The 18296-nt window shown below is 42.7% G+C and overlaps 1 protein-coding gene across 1 annotated transcript in view; it reads left to right on the top strand.

Moving 5' to 3' along the window:
- The window catches only part of KIF5C (kinesin family member 5C), a 155394-nt gene that overhangs the window by 38599 nt on the left and 98499 nt on the right, over positions 1-18296 (top strand). Inside the window, exon 2 of the mRNA XM_020893429.2 lies at positions 13022-13112. Within this exon, the coding sequence (XP_020749088.1) occupies positions 13022-13112 (91 nt within the window). The remainder of the gene's footprint in view (positions 1-13021; positions 13113-18296) is intronic.

Here is an 18296-nt window from a genome sequence, read left to right as displayed (position 1 = left end):
TGGATGTCAGTTTTATGGCAGCCTCTCCTGGGAACAGCCCTAGCTTTGGCCAGAACTGGCACCCGCCACCTTCCTTGGGGCACAGAGCCAATGTGGGGCAGGAGATGAGAATGTCTGGGCCCAGCTCTGGTTTAGCGTTTTATACTCCATCATGGAGTCATCCCACTGCAGATGGGGCAGGCGGTGGAGTGATGGGGAAAAGATGGAGCTGGAGGGTTCAGCTGATAGGAGAAGTCCAACTGTTTGGCTTCAGGGTCTCCCTGTGAGGCTATATTTACAGGTTAGTGGATCCAACTAATATAATGGTGGTTATATAGGATTTATTGGTAATGGGAGAGAGCTGGTCACTGCTGGGTATGGGATGCTTCTGTGCAGTGGGGTTTCTTTCTGCTTTGGGAATTTGCTAGTTCCAGAGACTTAGGAAGCTGCACCAGACACAGCTCCTCCCCTTCCCTGAACAGGCTCTGTGGCTGAACGTGGAAATCCTATTTATTTTTAAAGAGTGTAGAGGGTGGCCTTAGAACAGAGTAATATTTTTGAGGGATACCTCCACCCTGGAAATTAAGTGGTCCCAGAGTTCTGTGGGTGCAGAGCTCATGAGTGGCAGACCTGGGGGGTTGGGTGCCCAAGGTGTCATTTGGCACTTGGCTGTGGTAAGGGCATCAGCACACCAGTCTTGGAGTTGCTACATCGTGAGTGATTGTCACATATTGCCATCCCTTCCCTTAAAGAGTCATTGCTCAGTAATTTTGCAGTACAAATTGACTCAGAGTTTTTATTACTGGATAGCACTGACCATGTCTTGAGCATCTGCTCTAGCAGCAGGCATAGCCCTGGATCCTTTCCTGAATGAGCATATCTAATCCTCACAGGAGGCCTGAATTGTGGATATTATTGGCTTTGTTTTACAGATCAGGAAACTGAACTTCAGAGAAATGGAAGCTATACTGAAGAGTATTTGGGTTCATGTTCACCTTTTGGCAGTCTACTTTCTTTGGGCAACATTAAGCATAGACTTCTGGAGTGAGAAGTAGAGAACCCCTGTTCTAAATCCTTTTATAAATCCCCTCCTCCTGGTCCACTGTTCTCCTAAAGCATGTGGATGTGTACAACTTATAGGTTTCATAAAATGATTCTTTCATTCTGGGTCATTGTATAAATGCTCAGATACCAGCAAAACAATATGTTATAATGTCTGGGAACACCTCTATATCCATTATATATATTGAAATCAATTTTACGATGTGTCAATTTAAAAACTTCTCCTCATGTTACTAAGAAACACTGCTGCATGCCCACTAGAGTGGCTATAGTAAAGAAAACAGATAATTACAAGTGTTGACATGGCTGTGGAGAAATTGGAACCCTGATATGCTGCTGGTATGAATGTAAAATGGCAAACAATTTGGAAAATAATTTTCAGTTCTTCAAAAAGTTAAGCATAGAGTTATTGTATCACTCAGAAATTCTACTCCTAGTTATATACCCAGGAGAAATAAAAATAAATCTACACATTAAAACCTCCCATGAATGTTTATGTAGGACTTATAATAACTAAAAACTAGAACCAACCCAATGTCCATCAATAAGTGAATGGATTCATAAAATGTGGTAAATGCATACAATGAAATTTTATTCAGTCTTGAAAGTGAATGAAGTCATTCATGAGACAACATGGATGAACCTTGAAAACATTGCATTTGAAAGAAACTTGTCAGAAAAAGCTACATATTATATAATTCCAGAACGGCACACCTGTAAGGACAGAAGTAGATTAATGGTTGCTTGGTGGTTGCTTAGTTGTTGTTCAGTCCCTCAGTGGTGTCCAACTCTTTGCAGCACGCCAGGCTTCCCTGTCCATCACCATCTCTTGGAGCTTGCTCAAATTCATATCCATTGAGTCGGTGATGCCATCCAACCATCTCATCCTCTGTCGTCCCCTTCTCCTCCCGCCTGCAATCTTTCCCAGCATCAGGGTCTTTTCAAATGAGTCGGTTAGTATTGGAGCTTCAGCTTCAGCATCAGTCCTTCCAATGAATATTCAGGACTTATTTCCTTTAGGATGGACTGGATGGATCTCCTTGCAGTCCCGGGCAAAGTCTTCTCTAACACCACAGTTCAAATGCACCTGTTCTTCAGTGCTCAACCTTCTTTATGGTCCAACCCTCACATCCGTACATGACTAAGGGAAAAACTATAGATTTGCCTATACAGAACTTTGTCGGCAAAATGATGTCTCTGTGTTTTAATATGCTGTCTAGGTTTGTCATAGCTTTTCTTCCAAGGAGCAAACATCTTTTAATTTCATGGCTGCAGTCACCATCTGCAGTGATTTTGGAGTCCAAGAAAACAAAATCTGTTGTCACTGTTTCCATTGTTTCCCCATCTATTTGCCATGAAGTGATGGGACTGGATGCCATGATCTTAGTTTTCTGAATTTTGAGTTTTAAGCCAGCTTTTCCACTCTCCTCTTTTCAACCTTCATCAAGAGGCTCTTTAGTTCCTCTTCACTTCCTGCCATAAGGGTGGTGTCATCTGCATATCTGAGGTTATTGATATTTCTCCTGGCAGTCTTGATTCCAGTTTGTGCTTCATCCAGTCCAGCATTTCACATGATGTACTCTGCATATAAGTTAAATAAACAGAGTGACAATATACAGACTTGACATACTCCTTTCCCAATTTTGAACCAGTCTATTGTTCCATGCCGGGTTCTCACTGTTGCTTTTTGACCGGCATACAGGTTTTGTCGGAGACAGGTAAGGTGGTCTGGTATTCCCATCTGTTTAAGAATTTCCCACAGTTTGTTGTTAGCCACATAGTCAAAAGCTTTAGCACAGTCATGAAGCGGAAGTAGATGTTTTTCTGGAATTCTCTTGCTTTTTCTATGATCCAACCGATGTTGGCAATTTGATCTCTGGTTCCTCTGCCTTTTCTAAATCCAGCTTGAACATTTGGAGGTTCTCGGTTCACGTACTGTTGAAGCCTAGCTTGGAAAATTTTGAGCATTACTTTGCTAGCTTGTGAAATGAGTGCAGTTGTGCATAGTTTGAACATTCTTTGGCACTGCCCATCTTTGGGATTGGAATGAAACCTTACCTTTTTCAGTCCTGTGGCCACTGCTGAGTTTTTCAAATTTGCTGGCATATTGACTGCAGCACTTTCACAGCATCATCTTTTAGGATTTGTAATAGCTTAGCCAGAATTCCATCACATCCATAGGCTTTGTTTCTCGTGATGCTTCCTAAGGCCCACTTGACTTCACACTCCAGTATGGTTTCTAGGGGTTGGGGAAATTGAGAGGCTGTGGAGTGACTGCTGATGGGTACAGAGTTCCTTTTTGGGATGATGAAGATGCTGTGAAATTAGACAGTGGTGATGAGTGCACAACCTTGTGAATGTTCTGACAACCACTGATATGTACCTTCTTATTAAGTGGTGTGCTTCATGGGATATGAATTGTATTTCAATAAGCAACACAGAACTTCTTCTGCCAGAATACTTGTGTGGATTAAAAAAATAAATATCAACATTAACCCAAAGACTTCCTGCTTTTTAGCTAATGCTTTGGAAACATTCTTTCAGATCATTTGCCTAGTCCTGGACAGTTTAGAAGTTTATCTTATTTGATTTATTCTTGTGCAAGCTAATATAATGTTTTACTGATGTCTTAACCTCGGATATCTTTGGAGTCCTTCAAGCAAGACAAATCCATATCCCTTTCATGAAGGAGGCACATATGTCTCTCTCTTTCAGAGAAAAGAGGTTTGGACTTTGAACACTTAGCTCCCAAAGTGAAATAAAGCTACCGTGGTGTAGATGGAGGCAGGTCTCTCAGCCTTGGTCTGTCTGGTTCTGACACTTGGGAGGATAGTGTCGGATCTAATGCTTCAGAGAGGCAGATTTTAAATCAATACAAGGGACTTCTCTGGTGGTGCAGTGGATAAGAATCCACCTGTCAATTCAGGGAACATGGGTTTGATCCCTGGTCGGGGAAGGTTCCACATGCTGTAGAGCGACTAAGCCCATGCAGCCCAGCTGCTGAGCCTGTGTGCCGCAGCTGCTGAAGCCTGCCTGCCGGGATCCTGTGCCCCACAGCAAGAGAAGCCTCCGTAATGAGAAGGCCTCGCACCGCAGCAGAGTGACCCTGCTCCCTGCAACTAGAGAAAGCCTGTGCAAAAAGCAGAGACCCAGTATAGCCAAAAACAATAAATTAAAAAAAATTAAAATAAATCGATATAAGAACAAACTTTCTAACAGTTAGAGTTAGTTGAGTTTCAAGCGGGTTCCCTGTTGCCTCTTAGACTGTGGAGATGAGTTGTGCTTAAGAGGGGGTTAGACAGACTGACTCTCAAGTTTATGTTAACTCTGAGAGGTGGTGATTCTGTTGATAATTCACTTGCTGTACTGCCCCATGTCATAGCAAGGACTCTTTATTTGTTGAACTAATCAGTTGTATATTTGGAAATAGTATAGAACTGATGGAAAGGAAAGCAGGGGAAAAAAAGTTCCAGAGTCTCACGCTTCTTGTTTCTTTGATGTTCAGAGAGAATAACTGATTCTAAAGCCAGAACTCAGAACACAAGACAGGGAGCCGGGAGGTCTGGATTCTAGACCGACCTGCCACCTACCCAATTGACTAGGTAACTTTCTGCAGATTGTCTACCCTCTCCCAATCCTGTTTATTTGTAAAACACAATGTTGGGTTTTCATGACCTGGAAGGACTGTTTGGCTCTGAAAAATTCTAAAAGTTTTCTGAATAAGTCCTTCTTTTCATAACAAGTCTTAACATCTGCCTTTTCCTTGCCTCTGGTTGGCTTTTGTCTGTTTTTAATTCCTTCTTTGGCAAGGAAGGCTTGTTGTGTGCATGCCTACCACCTTCTTGCCAATCTTGACCTTCTTTCCTGATCTTAGGCCCTTCTTTATTCAGTGGATTCCTGTCAGTTTCATCTCTATGGTGAACACTGTCTTGACTTCTGCTGTGGTTGGGCTGTCTTTTGTTACCTCGTTTATCACTTTGCTTCAGTCTTTCATGTCAGTCCTAACATCTTTTGTTTCGTGTGTCTCCTACTTTTCCAGTAAATCATTAGCAATTTAGGAGAGCAGCATAATATAAAGGGAGAATTCTTGAAACCAGAGACTTAAAGCTATTTCACCAAACTGACAGAGCTGATGGTGGGCCTGGGCCTTAGTTTTCCAGTTTATACAATGGAGCTAATAATACCTAAGAAAGCCTTCCTCAGCAAGCAATGCAAAGAAATAGAGGAAGACAATAGAATGGGAAAGACTAGAGAGCTCTTCAAGAAAATTAGAGATACCAAGGGAACATTTCATGCAAAGATGGGCACAATAAAGGACAGAAGGTATGGACCTAACAGAAGCAGAAGATATTAAGAAGAGGTGGCAAGAATACACAGAAGAACTATACAAAAAAGATCTTCACAACCCAAATAATCACAATGGTACGATCACTCACCTAGAGCCAGACATCCTGGAATGTGAGGTCAAGTGGGCCTTAGGAAGCATCACTATGAACAAAGCTAGGGGAAGTGATGGAATTCCAGCTGAGCTATTTCAAATCCTAAAAGATGATGCTGTGAAAGTGCTGCACTCAATATTCCAGCAAATTTGGAAAACTCAGCAGTGGCCATAGGACTGGAAAAGATCAGTTTTCATTCCAATCCTAAAGAAAGGCAATCCCAAAGAATGCTCAAACTACCGCACAATTGCACTCATCTCACATGCCAGCAAAGTAATGGTCAAAATTCTCCAAGCTGGGCTTCAACAGTACATAAACAGTGAAGTTCCAGATGTTCAAGCTGGCTTTAAAAAAGGCAGAAGAACCAAAGATCAAATTGCTAACATCTGTTGGATCATCGAAAAATCAAGAGAGTTCCAGAGAAACATCTATTTCTGCTTTATTGACTATGCCAAAGCCTTTGACTGTGTGGATCACCACAAACTGAAAATTCTGAAAGAGATGGGAATACCAGACCACCTGACCTGCCTCTTGAGAAACCTGTATGCAGGTCAGGAAGCAACAGTTAGAACTGAACATGGAACAACAGACTGGTTCCAGATCGGGAAAGGAGTACATCAAGGCTGAATATTGTCACTCTGCTTATTCAACTTATATGCACAGTACATCATGAGAAATGCTGGGCTGGAGGAAGCACAAGCTGGAATCAAGATTGCTGGGAGAAATATCAGTAACCTCAGATACACAGATGACACCACCCTTATGGCAGAAAGCAAAGAAGAACTAAAGAGGCTCTTGATGAAAGTGAAAGTGGAGAGTAAAAAAGTTGGCTTAAAACTCAACATCCAGAAAACTAAGATCATGGCATCTGGTCCCATCACTTCATGTCAAATAGATGGGGAAGCAATGGAAACAGAGACTATTTTGGGGGGGCTCTAAAATCACTGCAGATGGTGACTGCAGCCATGAAATTAAAAGACACTTACTCCTTAGAAGAAATGTTATGACCAGCCTAGACAGCATATTAAAAAGCAGAAACATTACTTTGCCAACAAAGTTTCATCTAGTCAAGACTATGATTTTCGCAGTAGTCATGTATGGATGTGATAGTTGGACTATAAAGAAAGCTGAGCACCAAAGAATTGATGCTTTTGAATTGTGGTGTTGGAGAAGACTCTTGAGAGTCCCTTGGACTGCAAGAAGATCCAACCAGTCCATACAGGATATTGAATATAGTTCCCTGTGCTATATGGTAGGACCTTGTTTAGCCATTCTGTACATACCAGTTTGCATCTGCTAATCCCAAACTCCCAGTCCTACACTCTCCCACCCTCCTGCCTGTTGGCAACCACCAGTCTGTTCTCTATGTCCTTGATTTTGTTTGTTTCATAGGTAGGTTCATTTGTGTCATATTTTAGATTCTACATATATCATATGGTATTTTTCTTTCTGACTTAGTATAGTAATGTCTAATTGTATCCATGTCATTGCAAATGGCATTATTTCATTCTTTTTAAATGACTGGGTAGTATTCCATTGTATGTATGTACTACGCATGCGTGCATGCTAAGTCGCTTTAGTCATGTCTGAATCTTTGTGACGCTATGGACTGTAGCTCTCCAGGCTTCTCTGTTCATGAGATTCTCCAGGCAAGAATACTGGAGTGGATTGCCATATCCTTCTCCAGGGGATCTTCCTGACCCAGGGATTGGCCTCATGTTTCTTACATCTCCTGCACTGGTAGACGGGTTCTTCACCACTAGTGCCAACTGGGAAGCCCAATATTTGTACCATATCTTCTTTATCCATTCTTTGTCCATGGACATTTAGGTTGTTTCGATGTCCATGAATCGTGCTGCTGTGAACATAGGAGTGCATGTATCATTTTTAAAATTATTTATTTATTTATTTTGGCTGTGCTAGGTCTCAGTTGCAGCACGCATGATCTTCAGTCTTCATTGCAGCGTTCGAGATCTTTAAGCGTGTGGGATGCAACATGCTCCTCTGCATTGGAAGCTCAAAGTCTTAGCCACTGGACCACCAAGAAGTCTCTCATGTATCTTTTGAATTATGGTTTTGTCTGGATATATGCCCAGAAGTGAAATCGCTGGATCTATTTTTAGTTTTCTGAGGAACCTCCAAACTGTTCTCCATAGTGGCTGTACCAGTTTACATTCCCACCAGTAGTATAGGAGGGTTCCCTTCCCTCCACACCTTCTCTGGTATTGATTGTTTATAGCCCTTTTGATGATGGCTATTCTGAACAGTGTGAGGTGGAACCTCATTGTAATTTTGGTTTGCATTTCTCCAATAAGTAGCAACGTTGAGCATCCTTTTATGTGCCTATTTGCCATCTGTAGTTCTTCTTTGGAAGAATGTCTCTAGGTCTTCTGCCTATTTTTTAATTGGGTTGTTTGTTTGTTGTTGTTGTCGTCAAGGATTACCTCTTGATTATCTCTTCTTGGGGATAATTAATTTCAGTTTCCTTCACCTTCCTTCTGGTGCCGATTTTCTAAATCTTTAAGGGGGTCTTTGCTTTCCTCTGTCTCCAGTAGTAATATTCCTTCCAGGTTGGGGTATTAATAGACAGGCCATATGGTTCATAGACAATTTGCTCCCAACAACTTGATAGGAATTCTGGTGGTTTGATTTTTTTTTTAAAATTTCAACTATAAAAATGTAAGAACCATCTGCTGTTATTTTTTTGTATGTGATCTTGGTAAGTTGTTTAGCTACACTGCTCCCATGCAGTTAGCACTGCTCTGCTAAAGGCTTTCATGGCAAAGCTGAGTTACTTCATTTTCAGTTGTAATGTATGTGGAGTATGTGTCCCACCCAGATTCCTTTCATAAATTGCAGCAGCTTTGCATATCCTGCACTTAGGTTTTGGCATTTATATGGCTTGTTAGCTGGTTAGATGCTTTAATAGTAGTGGTCCATTTGATTGGTTGAAAATGGGTCACAAAGTAATTGCTATGGAGCAAACCAAATAGAGTAATGTGATAGAAAGTGATGTCAGGGTCGGGTGCAGTTGCTTTTGTCAGGGCCATGGAAGCCTTCAAAGGAGAATTTGGAGGTGACATCTGGAAGATGGTAAAGACAGTCAAATGAAGAACTGTGGTGAGCCCAGTGAAGATCTGCAGTGAGAGAATTCCAGGAAAAAGGAAGAGTTAGAGCAAAGGCTCTGAGCTGAGGAATAAAGAAGGTGCAGAAGGAAGTCCAGTGGGCTACACTGTAGTAAGATGGAGGAGGATGCAGGGAGCTCAGGGTGGAGAGGGTCTAGTCTAACAGGAACCACTGGGGAGTTTTAAGGGAGATGGGGTCATTCGGTTTATCGATTTCAAAAGCTCACTCTGACTGCTAAGTGAACATTGGATTGTTTGGAGCAAGAATGGAGGCAGGGAGACCAGTCAGGAGACTAAAAAAACTGTGGTCTTGATGAGAAACAATAATGGCATGGACTGGGGCTGTGTGGTGCAGATAGTGAGAAGTGATAGAATTTGGGTTGTATTTTGGATATGGAATCTATGGGACATAATAAATGATTTTGACCTGAGTACTAGGTTATTAGTGGTGCAATTCTCATTCAGATATAGAGGGCTTGATGGTTCTTGGTGGAAGGAAAGTTGTGACCAACCTAGACAGCATATTAAAAAGAAGAGACATTACTTTGCAAACAAAGGTCTGTCTGGTCAAGGCTATGGTTTTTCCAGTGGTCATGTGTGGATGTAAGAGTTGGACTGTGAAGAAAGCTGAGCACTGAAAAATTGATGCTTTTGAACTGTGGTGTTGGAGAAGACTCTTGAGAGTCCCTTGGACTGCAAGGAGATCCAACCAGTCCATCCTAAAGGAGATCAGTCCTGGGTGTTCATTGGAAGGACTGATGCTGAAGCTGAAACTCCAATGCTTTGGCCACCTGATGTGAAGAGCTGACTCATTTGAAAAGACCCTGATGCTGGGAAAGATTGAGGGCAGGAGGAGAAGGGGACGACAGAGGATGAGATGGATGGCATCACTGACTCGATGGACATGGGTTTGGGTGGACTCCGGGAGTTGGTGATAGACAGGGAGGCCTGGTGTGCTGCGGTTCGTGGGGTTGCAAAGAGTCAGACATGACTGAGCAACTGAACTGAACTGAACTGATGGTTCTTTTTTTGGCCGGTTAAGCTTGAGATGGCTAATGGACATCAAGTGGAAATATCCAGCAGGTGACTGAGTGTATGAATCTGGAGCTTGGGCCAGATTTGAAGGCTGACATGTTCATTTGAATTATAGAGAGAAAACTGAGGTCTGGGACCAGACACAATGTTGCTTAGAAGTCTGGAAGAGATGTCAGCAAAGGACATGGACAGAGTAGCCAGAGACGCCTCAGAGGACCGTGCGCTAAATAGATGCCTGGAAAACAAAGTGTTTCTGGAAGGAGTAAATGGCAACCTAGTCATTCAGGTTCTAATGTTAGCACTCAGCACCCATATTAAAATGTAAATCCAAAAATTTGTTCTGCAGATGCAAACAGTACAGCTGAAGCAGGCTGGGCCCACTGCCTGCCCACTGAAACCCTCAGCTATAGTGGGAGACTCTGAAATGGGGAGACTCCCTCAGAAACAGGGAGACTCTGGTTTCCTAGGGGTCTTTGCTGCAGTCTCAACCAGGATTTGTGAGGTTTTCGTTCCTTTGCTAAAGCAACAGTGATGAGTTAGTTGTTATTGTTGCTTAAATGTATACAGCTGGTACAATATGCCATAAATCAGTCCTTGAAAATAATCAGTAACTAAATTCTAATCCAGATTCTACTTCCTCGACTTTAAGGTTCACCTAAAATAAAAGGCTATGACCAACTCAGTGTATGAAAAGACACATAGAAATGCTTACAATTTTAACTAATTTATGTTCTGATCCTGACAAAATAAGTTTCATAGCAAATCATTTTCTAAATTTTATCTTTTCTCAAAGGCAGTTTCTGTTTGGGAATTAACTTTTGCTTATGGAAAATGGTTGTATTATATGTTTGTCACTTGATAAATGTGATATTATTGAAATGAGGAATTAGAGATTTCTTACTTTCTACCTCTCTTAAAGTGAAAGCATAACGTACCCAACCAACATTTTAAAGGGCAAAACTGGGGAGTCCTATTTTTTACCGTGTACTATAATAGGTCCTTTTCTCTGTTGTGTCAAGTGCATTTTCTGTAAAACCTAAAACAGAATCATGCTCTAAACAAGACAGTTTATTTTGGTGACTTTCATTAAGTTTGGAGGAATAATGGATTTGTTTTAAATTAAGCAGAGCTGCATTTTCTTTCCAGAAGGTTTAGAGGATGACACATACTTAGGCAAACTCTGTAAATGTTTATGCAAACCTTTTTACCCTACTGACATTTAGTTGAATTTTACAAATAGGTAAATCTAGTAAGAATGTGGTGGGCTGATCACTGGCAATAGATTGTGGTGAGGAATATTCTCTTGATTATTAAACCAAATACTTAGTTCACTGATTGAATGAGTGAAATAATCCCTTTGCATAATTGCATAATTGTAACAGAACGACTGGTTCTGCTCTTTGTGAAATGCAAACTTTGATGGTACCTCAATTCTCCATTTTTTTCCCCCTAAGACTAGGCTGGAAGTAGCTTGTTTCCCTGGTTGGCACAGTCTCGTTTTTTAAAGGCTGGAGCTCAAACACGGCCGTAACACATAGGGCCTCACTGGTGTGCGGCTTTCCCAGTCATAAAGGAGTGAGAGAAACGTTAAGCCAGGCTGACACTTGTGTGCTTCCATTTGTGTGAAGGTTATAGGATGTAACAAGCCTTGTCCTTGGATCCCCCATGAGCGGCTGTCTTTTCGAGGTGTCAGACTGGCTTTGGGTGGTTCCCGGCGCGCAGAGCCGCCTGTGGAGGTGCGGGGTGAGAGTGCCCCCGGCTCTGGGCGTCCTCCTTCTCTCCCTTCGCTGCTGCTGTCCTGACTGCTGCACGTCCTTGCGGAAAGTGAAGGCGAAGGGCCGCCTGGGTGGGGCGGGCTGTGGGAAGGGAGGTGTTGTGATCGGGGTCCTCTGGGGAGAAGGCCCTGTCTGTCCTCCTCCCGCCTGCCCAGGGCACAGTGCCTGGCACAGGAACTTCGGCAGTTGCCTGTTGAATGCTGAGATGCGGAGAATCGGGGCTCAGGGCTTACAGAGCAGCACAGCAGAACCTCTTCCCTTCCCTCTGAACCTTCTCAGTCGCACACAGCCCGGCATCGTGGGGCCAAATCCCAGAGCCCACACCTGGGGAAAGCACTTGACTTACTTTATAGTGTATGTGTTGGCACTTGGTCATGTCCGACTCTTTGTGACCCCATGGACTATAGCCCTCCAGGCTCCTCCGTCCATGGGATTCTCCAGGCAAGAATACTGGAGTGGGTTGCCATTTCCTTCTCCGAGGGGATCGTCCCAACCCAGGGATCGAACCTGGGTCTCCTGCGTTGGCAGGTGGATTCTTTGCCATCTGAGCCACTAGGGAAGCCCTTACTTTATAGATGCCCCGCTTTTCTCCAAAGTGTCTCCCTAGCTAAGGTACCACCTGTGCATGTGAAGAAAGCACTGGAATAATCTGGGACAGAGAACAATAATATCTGGCTATTAAGAGCAACTTCTTAAATCTGATCATGGCATCTTCCTAGTGAATAAAATCCAAGTGCATTACAACCCTGTCTAGCTATGCAGCATGCACTGGCTCCCCATTTCCTTTCCATCTCCTCTTGTCTACCCTCTAGGTCAGGGGACCCCGACCTCTGGGATCTAATGCCTGATGATCTGAAGTGAAGTGATGTAATAAGAATAGAATGCACAATAAATGTAATACAGTTGAATCATCCCCAAATCATCCCCGCCTCTTTGGTCCATGGAAAAACTGTCTTACACAAAACTGGTCCCTGGTGCCAAAAAACTTGGAGACGGCTGTGCTAGTTCCTTGAGCACCCCAGGCCACTTGCTGTCTGCTCCACCCTTTGCCTCAATTGTTCTTCATATGCCTCAACCTTCCTTATTCTTTAAAGATCCACTTAACTGGTACTGCTTCACAGAGGTCTTCTTTCGCCCTCATGTCCCTTCTGTTCCATTAATTTATACCCAGGCATTCTGCATTTTCCTGTGTGTTTATTTTCTTGGTTATTAGCTATCTGCCACGCTTGACTGATGCTCTCCAGGAAGGACTGTTTTCTGATTTGGTTAGCATCTAGTCTATGCCTGGCTCAGAAGAAACTCTCTTTACCTAAATATTTATTTAAATAAATGAATGAATGTCAACCTACCTTTCATCAGAAAAAGTGCTTCAAGTAAAAAAAAAAACAAAAAACACAACATTTCTCCGATCTCAACATACAGTATACATACACACGATGAAGGTGTTGTTCATGCTATAAAATTTCCCTCATCTTGGTAAGGAATTGCCTTGACAAGTAGCATTGGTGATTTAGTGCCTATGATCTAACTAATATTAGTGCTTTTTATTCATGAACGTCTAATGTGTTTTTTCACGTCTCTCTTTCTTTTGTCTTTCTTTTTTTAGCAAGGAAAGCCGTATGTCTTCGACAGAGTGTTGCCTCCCAGCACGACTCAAGAGCAGGTTTACAACGCGTGTGCAAAGCAAATTGTCAAAGGTAAGTGCTATTTCTTTATTTTCTCCTGGGCCTTTCAGAATAATTGAAAATGTTAAGTGGTATTTGCAGCCTAGAAATCAATGTACCTTGACTGTAAGCAGAGGCCTGCTAATTGGAAACACTGAATTATAGCAAGCTCTGGCCCTGATTTGCTATGATGTCAGGATTTAACTCCTTGATACCTCCTTTCCAAGGAGATTTCTTTATTTCTTTTGCCACCTTTTGGGCAGAGTTATTCTGTCACTTAGAAGCTTAAAAGCAGGGTAAGATATAGTCACACTATTTTTGTAATGGTTTTAAAATATTGCTGAAGCTATAGTACCTCCTTAGGAGAAAAACATCTATTCTGATGCTCCAGTTGTATATTTTTTGGTTGATTTATTTTGTGCATCTGCCTCTTCAGAAAGATTTATCTTTTTACTTTTAATTTTATCGGAGTATAATTGATTTGCAATATTGCGTTAGTTTCAGATATACAGTAAAGTAAATCTGTTTTAAGTATGCATATATCCGTTCTTTTTAAGCTTCTTTTCCCATCTAGGCCATTACAGAGTTTGGAGTCGAGTTCCCTGTGCTATACAACAGGTCTTTATTAGTGTTTTTCTATAGAGTAGTGTGTATGTGTCAGTAGAAATGATTTCTGAAAGTATAGTCTTCAGAAAGAAGCTTTAAAGGTGGGAAATTCTTGGGCATCAAGGAATTTTCTGCAGCATTCTAAGATGACACATTACCTTGCTGGTTAGTGGGTTGTTCTTACTACTCAGCATTCCTTAATAATACTTTTCATCTAACCCACTTTCTATCACCCCACCCAGACCCTGACATTTGTTCTTCCACGTAGGTAGCCTAAAGCCTGAATTTGTGTCTTAGAGATCAGTTCTTTTTTCTGGGACTGGCCTTGGCCCTGAAGGATTTGTGTCAAAATAACAGCAGGGAGCCAAGCAATTTACAGGTTTCTCTGCCTTGCCCTTTCAAATCAGGGGCAGGACAGAGCTTGCCCTTGGGGAGCTCGCCATCTGGACAGAGCTGACAGTGCTGAAGGGGCATCTCCTGCTCCTTTGCTTTTAATCACTGAATCCTTGCTTTCAGATTTGAATGCTGCAGTAATTGTGCTTTCAAATGTCTTGATGCTGCCACTTTCATAGGCAGTGCTCAATTTAAAGAGTGAAAAGTGAAAAAACAAAACCCCAAACTCCTTGTCCTGTTAGATCCGCTTGTTTTTAGAAGCTGAGCTGACTAACCTACCTATTTGAAAGGCATGAAAATCAGCCCTGGTTACATCTGTTAGATTCATTCTGACCTTGGACACCTGTGTGGGAGATGCCTGTCAGTATGTACCATTTCTTGCTGAGGTGTATGGTTATTTACGTTCTTGTTGCAGACATCAATTCAATTAGAAGGTCTCCACAGTAAGATTATTACAGAAAATTGAAGAATGTGAGATTTTTTTGAATTAATAGTTTGGGCTTGTATCTGTGGTAATTTTTGTCTTCTTTCTAATTCTACTCTTTTGCTTCTCTGTCTAAACATATTTGCTCTTTCTGGAGTATATAGTTCTTATTTGCTCCTAGTCAGCCCTCCTTCCCCTCTATTATCAGTCTCTTTTATATTTTTATTAACGTAATCACATACAGCCAGAATTCCTTCTTTTTCTCTCCTCCTTCATTATCAGAACCAAATAGTATTTACTGCTTGCTGTGCTAAGCATGAGGGCTATTTAAATATACAACCACCCTCTCTAAGTTGACATTGTAATGAGAGATGGATGCACTCCATTTTTTAAAAATCCTGTGATTAACAAGTAATACTAATAACCCTTGAGTTTTTATTTACTAGATAAGTTTGGGTCCCTTTCAGTGTTTGGGTTTTTTTTTTTTTTTTTAATAATATGAAATGTCAGAAATAGGACAGTCCCTAGTTGGGGGGTTCTTGTGGACTTCCTAACCGTGGATAACTTGAGTCCCCAATAGACAGTGAGTCACAAAGAAAACCAACTAAAATAAAATCAGGCTCTGACATGATATAGTAAACAGACATTTCTTGGGCACCATAAATATAACATCAACATACTCATTTTGTAGCAATAAAGAGTGTCTTATTCTCCCTTAAAAGGAAATTATTAGGGGCATAATGGAGACCAAATTTAACTTTTTTTTTTAATATCCACTGAAGCTGCCATGAGGGGAAGTGGCTGTGTATTTCTGTGTCAGCAAGATAAAATGTAGGTAATATAAGAAAGAACTGCTTGGCATAGATTATTCAGGTACAGCTGAGGTTTCTCTGGCCATGATAAGCCTTGTTTACATCAGGAATGGAAGGTGGTGCAGTGGGAGTCTTTTTTTCTAGAGGCCAAGATTTGAATCAAATGACTTCTGTAAGTCCCGTAAGTCTCTGCAATTCATGGTAATATAGTAGATTGGTGTGCTTTCCTTTCAAGTCTATCTAAACCCTTAATGGTTTTTGAGATCAGAGAGACTCCTTTTAACTAGACAGCTTTATTCTCTCTTGGTCCTTGCATTCCCTTCAACTTCACTGGGTTTAAAAAAAAATATTTTAAACATTTGATTGTAGCATTCTGGCATCTCCTACACTCCCATCTTGGCCCAGTGTGTGTTTTTCAAAATGTCATCTGAAAGAGTGTAGAATTCTCTCCATTTCTTCTAGAAGAGGTGTTAGGGTTTGTGGGTACCAGCATGATAAATAGGAAGGTTCCTATGGATGCCCTAGGATTTAAAAACTCTGGTCACTGGGCACTATTCCTGAAATAATCAGAGTAACTGTGTCCCCATGTACAGAAGCCATCCCTGGCATTTGCCTTCCAGATTAACTGGATGTAGATCATCCAGTGCTAGAGAAGATGGTTTCTTATTTTCCAGTTCTAATTTCTTTAAATTGTGTCCATTTGATTGTTTCTTTCATTCCTATTTTGATGTGAGTATACTGGGTATTTGCCATATGGTTAAGTCTTGCTAGGGACTGAAGTCACTAAGACACCTAAGACTCTGAAGAAATCTTTGAGTATAGAGAAGGAGCAGATGCTTGCATAGTTATTATACATGTGGAGATTATGTGCTTTAAGATGGGTATGTGCAAAATGCTATGGGAGCATAGAAGAAAGTCACTTGATACTGTTAATTTTGGTGAGTGGGGAGGAGGATTGGAGAATTAAGGAAGGCTTTTTGGAAAGGTTGGGATCTGAGGAGCATAGAATATGCAGGACTGTACAAGAAGAAGGAACAGCAAAAAAACCAAAGCCTAAAGCTTACGGTGCAGAGTGATAAGCCCTAAAATGTTAGGCTGGGGACTTCCCTGGCGGTTCAGTGGCTAAGACTCCACTCTCCCAATGTAGGGGGTCTGAGTTTGATCCTGGGGCCAGGGAACTAGGTCCCACATGCCACAACTATGAGTTCACATGTTGCAAATAAAAATCCCACGTGTTCCAATGAAGACCTAAAAAAAAAATTATTAAATAGAAATAGGCAGGACCAGAGTTGGATAGAAATTGATGGACTTTATCCTATAGGCGAAGAGTTGTGGAATTTTTTTTTTTTGGCCTTGTTACACAGCATGCGGGACCAGAGTTCCTTGACCAGGGATTGAACCCATAGCTCCTACAGTGGAAGTGCAGAGTCTTAACCATTGGACTGCCAGGGAAGTCCCCACTGGAAAATTTTAAGCTCAGGGATATTATCAGATTGATTTTATTATTCTATTATATATGACTTTTGAGAAGAATTACATCTATTTTGCTGTTGTTATCTGCCAGGTACCCTGTATGCATTTTACATATGTTACTGCATTTTAAATATTTACAACTTTGTGAGATGTGTGAGTATTATTATTCCCATTGTACTAAAGAGGAAATTGAGGTGAAGTAACTTGACCAGGTGGTTTAGGCACTAGTGAGGCTGTGCCTTGAACCTGAGTTTGTCTGACTTGAATTTTTCTGTACTATCCTGCCCCCACTTTTCTGGTGGGCCCGTAATGAGCATTTGATATTTATTTTATGAGTTAGTCCTTTTCCATCAGGCCATATGGACTACCTTGCCGAAAGGCAGGGGTAGGAATGGGAGTAGAGAAGGGAAGAAGGGAAAGAACAGAGACTGGGTTCCCAGGGCTGCTGGGCGACCCTGGCTGCTGCCAGTGAGGAGGTACGCCTCCGTTCTGAAGACGCCGCATGCCCTTGCCTGGGCACAGTGGCGTGGGTGCCCCCAGGTCGGTGGGCCCGGCATCCTGGCTGGCTGCTGGCGTCTGGTAGGTTGGTCTCTGCAGTCTCTGGGCGCAGCCTGCTTGACTAGTGTGGTTGGCTGGCGAGAGCCGTAGGAGTCCAAGCCAGGGCTGTCTTGTTGGCCCCTCCTGCCAGAGGCTCTGGTGCTACGTGTGCTTCCCTGGCAGCTCAGACAGTAAAGAACCTGCTTGCCGGTGCAGGAGACTTACGAGACGTGGGTACGATCCCTGGGTCAGGAAGATCCCCTGGAGGGAGGGCATGGCAACCCACTCCAGTATTCTTGCCTGGAGAATCCCATGGACAGAGGAGCCTGGCGGGCTGCAGTCCATGGGGGCACGAAAGAGTTGGACCCAACTGGGCAACTAAACAGCAACGACAACTGGGGCCACATTTGGGCCACTGTTTCACATGGAGAGATGACAGGAGGCCACGACAGCCTCCTCAGGCGCCCTGATGTGTAGCTATGACTCTGTCCTCCCTGAATTCTTACCTGCCAGTCAATGGACCTAACTCTTCTGCTTCATTAAGACCTAGACTCAGAGCTGGTGAAGCCTAGGGAGGGCAGCTTGACTCTGAGGCCACACCAGGAGGCACAGAGTGTTTTCAAGGACCCCACTCCCCTCCGCCTTCCTCCCGGGAGATGACAGGACTCTTCCCGCTCACTGTGGTCTCTCTTGTGGGTTTGCTTGGCCGCTGGGTGGACGTGTGCTGTGTGGGGCCCCGCTGGGCCTATGGTGTGAGCTGAGGTCACATCACACCAGTCCCTGTCACAAAGAAAAGTTCTGTCCAGCTGGGCTGGTCCCTGGCTTTGTGGCTGGTGTATAGAAACAGTCACCCTGTTATGACAGAGACCCTGAAACAAATGCTTTCCTCGGGCCCAGGACCTGTCCTTCAGCGTGATGAAAGTGCCTCTCTGTGGGCTCTTTCTGCAGAGGCGGCGGGTGGTGATGTGGCTC

The sequence above is a fragment of the Odocoileus virginianus genome, chromosome 13 (assembly GCF_023699985.2).
Source record: "Odocoileus virginianus isolate 20LAN1187 ecotype Illinois chromosome 13, Ovbor_1.2, whole genome shotgun sequence".
NCBI classification, from domain to species: domain Eukaryota; kingdom Metazoa; phylum Chordata; class Mammalia; order Artiodactyla; family Cervidae; genus Odocoileus; species Odocoileus virginianus.
The sequence above is the reverse complement of the archived record's forward strand: the minus strand, read 5'-3'. Positions and strand labels throughout refer to the sequence as shown.